General features: G+C 43.3%; 1 protein-coding gene across 1 annotated transcript; it reads left to right on the top strand.

Moving 5' to 3' along the window:
- Positions 1-5,244: 5,244 nt before the first annotated feature.
- LOC133304605 (ribulose bisphosphate carboxylase large chain-like) lies at positions 5,245-6,988 on the top strand. Its single transcript, XM_061504650.1, has 4 exons — positions 5,245-5,252; positions 5,311-5,326; positions 5,379-6,192; positions 6,648-6,988. The coding sequence occupies exons 1-4, from the start codon at positions 5,245-5,247 to the stop codon at positions 6,986-6,988; spliced, it is 1,179 nt and encodes a 392-aa protein (XP_061360634.1).
- The last annotated feature ends 647 nt before the right edge of the window (positions 6,989-7,635 follow it).

Genomic DNA, 7,635 nt, shown 5'->3' with positions numbered 1-7,635 from the left:
GTTAACTTACGAGGTCTTAAATACCACCTCCGACATGAGTATTGATGATATAATTGGGTTTCCCGTTGGGAAGTTAGAGAATTTCGATATAACTGGTGTTCTACCAGAATGTCGTGACTCAACTCGACGTTACGTTTCCTTTTACCGAGTTCCAGATGGACATCCTAAATCACCTCCAAATAGCCCATACTTAGCTTCACCCCAATGCTTGGGATTTCGTCAAGGCATTCGAGCGTTTTTGTGCATACATTGCTCTGTCGCCTTCTGTTTGCATTTTCTTTTTCTTCTTTCAAACAGTTACCCCTCAAACTGGTCGTGAACCTCCAGAACGAAAGGGTTGGGTCACCATCCGAGGTGTTCCTGGTCGCAAACTTTTCCAAGTTTACACTGACTCTTTCAAAAACTTCAAAGATAAGTTCTTTAAGGTTTTCGCACAACCCGGTAAGGAGGTATGGTTTCTTAGTAATTGTGCCTTCGAGGATGTGGAGGGAAAATTTCCCTTATACTGGTAATTTGACCACTATCAGCTTCCTTCGTCGAGCTATGGTTTCAAAGAGTCCGAGTTAGACCCTACGAATGTCGATAATGCGATCGCCATTGGTACATATCTTCAATCACACAGGCATGCTAGTGTTGCATCCCTTATTTATAAGTCTCAAGAATAACTCGATGCTGAGCTAAGTATGTTTTTCTTTTATGTGCATTAGTTATGTTGTATCTTATAACCGACTTTATTTCCTTTGACTTGCAGTTCTCGACATGGAAAACCAGCAAAATAAACAACCCAGCTGGCTGGCCGTTTTGAGCCAGGGAAAGAAGGATGCTGTTGTCAATTCGACAAGCAGAAAAAGAAAAGCTTCATACCTTAAGGTCAAGAGGCCTGCCGCTGGCAAGGCCAAGGGGATCCCGGCTGACAAAGGATATGCTGCTGCTACCAGCAATAAGAATAAGGGGATCCCTACTGACACTGGTGCCCCTATCTCCTCCCAACAAGTGATCAAGACTCCTCCCCCTCCTCCATCCCCGGTGCTAGCCAAACATGCTGTATGGAAGTTCGGGATGAGTGGTGTTCTCCGCGATGCGATTTGCCCTCCAGAACCATTCTTCAGCGCATCTCCTTTTACCGCAGACCAGATTAAGGAACTGGAGGAGATGGAGCTGGGCTGCCTAAAGATGGCTGGAATGGTACGACCTATACATTCTCTTAAGCACAACTATCTTCGCACCCTTAATGAGGTCGCTGCATCTCGGGAGGAGAAGGCGAAGACGGTTGCCGAACTGCTGAAGGTGAAGGAGGATTTTTCCTCTCTCAAAGAGAAGTATGATCAGACTATTGCTGATCTGGACAAGGTGAAGGAGGGTTTCACCAACCTTCAACGGGACAACACTCAGCTTCGCAACCTGCATGCCGGCGATTACCAGGGTGAGCTCAAAAAATCCATCACTGGTTCCTTCAACAATGCCTTAAGCCTACTTCAGATCCTCAATCCTGGCATGCAGTTGAATATGGCCGGCTTGCATTCCAGGCCGTACGTCAGAAATGGCCAAATCATTCCTCCTACTTCCGCATCTCCGACGGGTGACTCTGTCACTCAAACTGAAAGGGAGGTGATTATTGTTGAAGAGGGCGAGGAGGTAACCACTCAGCCCACTGAGGTTCCAGCGGCGCCAGAGGAGACTCCTTCCAACCCCACTGCTTGAAGGACCAGGATGCCGGTTGTAAATTATAATTTTGTGTTTCTGATTGGGGCTCTTGAGCCCCTTTTAATTTGCTTTGAATATTGCCGGTTATATTCCGATTTTAGTTTTTTGACTTCTTTGAAGTATTTGCCTTCCTTCGTAATCTGCCTTCGCATTTTTATACTTTGCATTGCATATCCCTTTAATAACTTAGACGCATCTGCCTAAGTATTTAAGGTTTATCTTCTTTCCGGGTTGCCTAAAGTATTTATTAAATACTTCTCAGGTCTTAGCATTTTCTTTATTTGATAAACAGATTTGCATATCCGTTATCTACATTTATAACTTAGAAAATTTTCCAAGTTTTCTTAAACCTTAGTCGTGTTGTTCCCCACCCCACATGGATTATTATTAATAACTCGACTATACTTTCATTTTTGCAACTCATGCATTTTACGATTGTCAATTTACTGACCTGGCCGATGTCAAAAAGCATTATACAGATTCTGTTTCTGTCATTTTCTATGACGCATGTTTATATTGATTTAACCATTTTGGCAAGTCTGCATTGATGATAGCAATTGTCTTTGCTGAGTGAACCCTTTCATCATAACCTGAGTTTTGTAACCCAGCTTTACCCAAGGTAAAGGCAGTATTGTCACTTATCCCCCTTTGGTCATTTGACCGAGGAAATGAGCATTTTGACTTGATCAGAGTCAGTATGACAAACTGCACTTGCACCTTAGAATGTGTAACGATGCATCACAACTGAATAAGAATAAATCTTAAAAGAAAAATTTCTCATTTATTGATATCAAACTTGTCGATTACATGAATTTGTCGGCATATTCGGCTTTAGTCAAGTCCTTAAAAAAGGAAAATAATTCGCCTAGAAAAACTTCAAATAAATTGAAATGTTTCAAATCTTCAGAAGGTGGATACAAGATTTAACTGTAATATTTTTTCAGTTTATCCGCGTTCCAGGTTCTCTTAATTCCTTTGCCTTCCGTTGTTTCCAGGACATAGGCTCCTCTTCCAAGCTTTTCTTCAACTCGATAAGGACTTTCCCAGTTTGCAGCTAGCTTTCCATCTCTGGCATTCTTATTGCTGATGTCTGCTCTTTTGAGTACCAAGTCATTTTTCTCAAAGACTTTTGACCTCACTTTTTGTTGTACCTAGTTGCTATCAATTGTTTGGCCATCATATCCCGGCAATGAGCTGTGACTCTAGCTTCATCAATGAGATCCAACTCAGCAGTAAGAAGTTTACTTTTTCTTGTTTGTTCTGCATAATAACACTCATTCTCCTCCAAAAGGGTTCTCCAATTTCCACCGAGATCATGACTTCACACCCATATGTCAATTTGAAGGGGGTTTCCCCCGTTGCTGTCTGGGTACTTGTTCGGTATGCCCACAAGACAAAGTATAATTGATGAACCCAGCTTTCTTTGGCAACCATCATTCGTTTCTTGAGCCCGTCAACAATTACCTTGTTTGCAGCTTTAGCTTGCCCGTTTGACTGTGGGTGTTCCACAAATGCGAAGCGGTGTTTGACCTTTAAGTCTTTCATCAACTCCTGGAACGGTTTATCAGCAAACTGTGTTCCATTATCAGTCACTACCTCGGCTGGTATTCCAAACCTGGAGACAATGTTCCTTTCAAAGAATATTTGTACTCTGGCCCAGGTTATTGTGGTAACCGGCTCTGCTGCTATCCACTTGGTGAAGTAATCTACAGCCATAATTAACCACTTCAACTGTCCTTCCGCAGCTTTGAAGGGTCCCAGCAAATCCATCCCCCATTTTAAAAAGGGCCATGGAGCTGAGATGTATTTCAATTCTTCCGGTGGCGAAAGAATTAGCTTGGCATGCTTCTGACAACTATCACATCTTTTGACATGCTCTTTGGAGCCTGCTTCCATAGTTGGCCAGTAATAGCCAGCTCAGAGGGCTTTTCTAGCTAGAGCTCTGCCCCCATGTGTTGGTCATTGATTCCTTCATGTATCTCGGACAACACATAGTCTGCTTCTTTCGAGTTTAAGCATTTTAGCATAGGAATGTGCAACCCCTTTCTATATAGCTGGTCATCCATAATTGTGTATTGTGTTGCATCTCAGACCAGCTTTCTAGACTCCATTGGATCCTTAGGCAATGTCCCTTTTTCGAGGTATGCCACTATGGATTGCCTCTGGTCACTTGCCGAGGTGATTATCATCACGCAACTCGGCTCCATTCTACTTTGTTGTATCACGGTTCTGTGGTTTCCTGGGTTTTTTGTACTTGCCAGTTTAGACAATATGTCAGCTCGGCTGTTTTCCCCTCGAGGAAAGTGGGTGACTTTCATCTCATCAAACTCAACCATCATCTCTCGAACGTTGTTTAAGTATTTCATCAGCAAAGGGCCTTTGGCCTGATATTTTCCTTCTATCTGAGAGTCACCAACTGAGAGTCATTGAAGACTTTAACCTTTTTAGCCCCATGTTCCTTAGCCTGCATCAACCCGGCTATTAGGGCTTCATATTCTGCTTGGTTATTGGAAGTTGGGAAACCCAGGTTCAGGGAGTGTTCTATTGGCACCCATTCTGGACTTTCAAGTATGATCCCAGCTCCACTTCCTTTATCATTGGAGGATCCATCTATATATACCCTCCAAGTATCTTCAGCTTCTCCTATTTCTGGGCTAACCGGGGTGAGCTCCATTATGAAGTCGGCCAAAGCTTGTGATTTGATGGCCTTACGACTTTCATACGTTATGTCGTATTCAGAGAGTTCAATTGCCCAGTTAGTCATTCTTCCTGCCAGATCTGGCTTATGCAACACCTGCCGTATAGGTTGATTAGTGCGAACTATTATCTGGTGTCCCTGAAAGTATGGCCGCAACCTCCTCGCCGTAATCAGCAAGGTAAAAGCCACTTTTTCCAGTTTCTGGTACCTCAACTCAGTACCTTGTAAGGCCCTACTAACAAAGTAAATTGGCTCCTGACCTTTGCTGGTTTCCTAGATCAGAACAACACTTATTGCCTCTTCCCCCACAGCCAGGTACAGGATCAGGGTATCTCCTGGTTCTGGCTTAGACAGTACTGGTGGGGTTGTCAAGCATTTCTTAACCTTGTCAAATGCGGATTGACATTCCAGGTTCCAGCCTTGCACAACTTCTTTCTTTAATAATTTGAAGAATGGGATGGCATTCTTAGCTGACTTGGGTAAGAACCGGGTTAGCGCAGCCAGCATACTAGTCAATTGCTGAACCTCCTTCTTGCTTTGAGGAGCTTTCATATCAAGTATGCCTTTGCATTTTTCGGGGTTTGCTTCAATTCCCCTATGGGTTAGCATGAAACCCAAAAATTTCCCTGCTGGAATTCCAAATGCACATTTTACCGGGTTGAGCCGAATGCGGTACTTCCTAAGCTTTTGGAATGTCTGCTCCAGATCTCGAACATGATTCGTCGTATCGAATGACTTAACGATCATATCATCAATGTACACTTCTACATTCTTGCCCAATTGATCCTCGAACACTTTGTTCATCATTCTCTGGTACGTAGCCCTAGAGTTTTTGAGCCCAAATGGCATCGCATTGTAGCAATAATTGGTCTTTTCAGCAATAAAGGCAATTTTTTCTTGATCTTCAGGATACATCGGGATCTGGTTATAACCCGAATAAGCATCCATGAAGGATAGCAATTGGAATCCATTGTAGGAGGGATCTGATATCTTGGCAGCATTCCGAGTAACTCCTCAACCTGGAGTTCCACCTGAAGAAGCAGGTGCCGCGGTAGCTGCCGAATCTTCTACTGGTACATGGACAACTGTGTGGACCGACGGGCTTACCAGTCTTGATCGTTACAAAGGACGATGCTACCACATCGAACCCGTTGCTGGAGAAGAAAGTCAATTTATTGCTTATGTAGCTTATCCTTTAGACCTTTTTGAAGAAGGTTCTGTTACTAACATGTTTACTTCCATTATAGGTAATGTATTTGGCTTCAAGGCCCTGCGCGCTTTACGTCTGGAGGATTTGCGAATACCTAATTCTTATATTAAAACGTTCCAAGGTCCGCCTCACGGTATCCAAGTTGAAAGAGATAAATTGAACAAGTATGGCCGTCCTCTATTGGGATGTACTATTAAACCTAAATTGGGATTATCCGCTAAGAATTATGGTAGAGCAGTTTATGAATGTCTTCGCGGTGGACTTGATTTTACGAAAGATAATGAAAATGTGAATTCTCAACCATTTATACGTTGGAGAGACCGTTTCTTATTTTGTGCTGAAGCCATTTATAAAGCACAGGCCAAAACAAGAGAAATCAAAGGGCATTACTTGAATGCTACTGCAGGTACATGTGAAGAGATGATCAAAAGAGCTGTATTTGCGAGAGAATTGGGCGTTCCTATTATAATGCATGACTACTTAACAGGTGGATTCACCGCAAATACTAGCTTGGCTCATTATTGTCGGGATAATGGTCTACTTCTTCATATCCATCGTGCAATGCATGCAGTTTACTGGGGTCTTCCTTAAATTTAGGACGATCCCGGATCGACAACTCTTCTTTTAGGTACTTTCGCCTAGCACTTACAGTGTCTCTTCCTCCTCTCAGAACTCCACTAATCACATTACAATCGAATTCGGCTTCCAGGAATTCATCGTTATTGGAATCATCTTTCCGGTTCCTTTTCTCTTTCTTTTTCTTTTCAGGGACCAAACTCTTACTCCTCTTCCGATTTTCAGACTTTCTTTTGTTGTTTTTGGCACCCTGAGTTTTCATCACATACTGGCGTAGTTTTCCTTCTCTAACAAATTTCTCCACAGCATCTTGGAGATCCCAGCATTGATCAGTGTTGTGACCCGGTCCATCGTGGAAGACACAGTATTTGGACTTATCCAAACCTCCTCTATCGAATATGGGCCGAGGTCTATCTACTTTCTTCATCTTCGTCATTGCCGCTTCCCTCCAAATTTGAGAGCGTGAGGCATTCAACGGTGTATACTTCTCATATTTTCTAACCCGGTCTCTATCATCCAGGATCCTGGTTCTGGAGTCTTTCTTTTTATTGCTAGATCGATCCTTTTCTCTTGGGGTCGGGCTCCTCCTTCTTGGACTTGCTCTTTTACCCTCCTCTGATAGCGCATTTGCTATCTCCATTTGTTCGAGTTCCAAGTATTTCTTGGAACAAGTTCTAAACTCCTCCAACATTCTCACTGGGTCTTTATACACCGACTTGGCAAGTCTAGATCCTCCATCCAAACCAGCCACAATGAGATGTACGTGGGTAGACCTGGCACCTGCAAGGCAGCATCCTTAAACTGGTTAAGATACCTATAGAGGGTTTCTCCGAGTTGTTGTCATATTTTGCCAAGTACGAACTCGGACTTTGGATGCTTTTTGCTAGTTGCAAAATTCAGAAGGAACTTCTCTCCAAATTCCTCAAAAGGTCCAATAGAATTGGCAGGGAGGGTTGAAAACCATGCTTGTGCTGCCCCAGTCAGAGTTATTGCAAATATCCGAGATATGAAGGGTTCATTAATTCCTCGGATATACATGTCCGTATCAAACGCATCTATTTGGACCTGTGGGTCCTGACTTCCATCATATTTCGGCAAGCGTGCCGAATCAAAATCCTCCGGGAAAGGAGCATTCAATATTTCACCAGTAAATGGGCTGTTATTATACTGCCCCCTACTGTATTTCCTCCTGTACCCACCGGGTTCGACGAGTCCTCTGGTGGCTTAAGTATTTTGGTTGGGGTGTACCTCATCCGAGTTTCTTTGCGCAATTAGTCCTGCCGAAGCATTCTGGGTCAAAGTTTGCGCATTAGCATTTTGTTCCCCCATTCCAATGTTCTCTGTGTTTGGGCCCAACGTACTCCCAAGATTGGGCCTTACATTGTTTCTCAGGATTGTAGCCAATGTGACCCCAGGATTGGCCATTCCTTGGTTCTTTACCTCAGTA

The sequence above is a fragment of the Gastrolobium bilobum genome, unplaced genomic scaffold (genome assembly GCF_033153095.1).
Source record: "Gastrolobium bilobum isolate Gb01-03AN ecotype WA unplaced genomic scaffold, APGP_CSIRO_Gbil_v1 utg4531, whole genome shotgun sequence".
Taxonomy (NCBI): domain Eukaryota; kingdom Viridiplantae; phylum Streptophyta; class Magnoliopsida; order Fabales; family Fabaceae; genus Gastrolobium; species Gastrolobium bilobum.
Note: the sequence above shows the minus strand (reverse complement) of the source record. Positions and strands in the feature narration are given on the sequence as shown.

Coding starts and splice junctions, on each gene's coding strand:
- LOC133304605 (XM_061504650.1), top strand. Junction 6,193..6,647: donor AATGCATGCAGTTTACTGGG/GTCTTCCTTAAA, acceptor TCCAAATTTGAG/AGCGTGAGGCATTCAACGGT.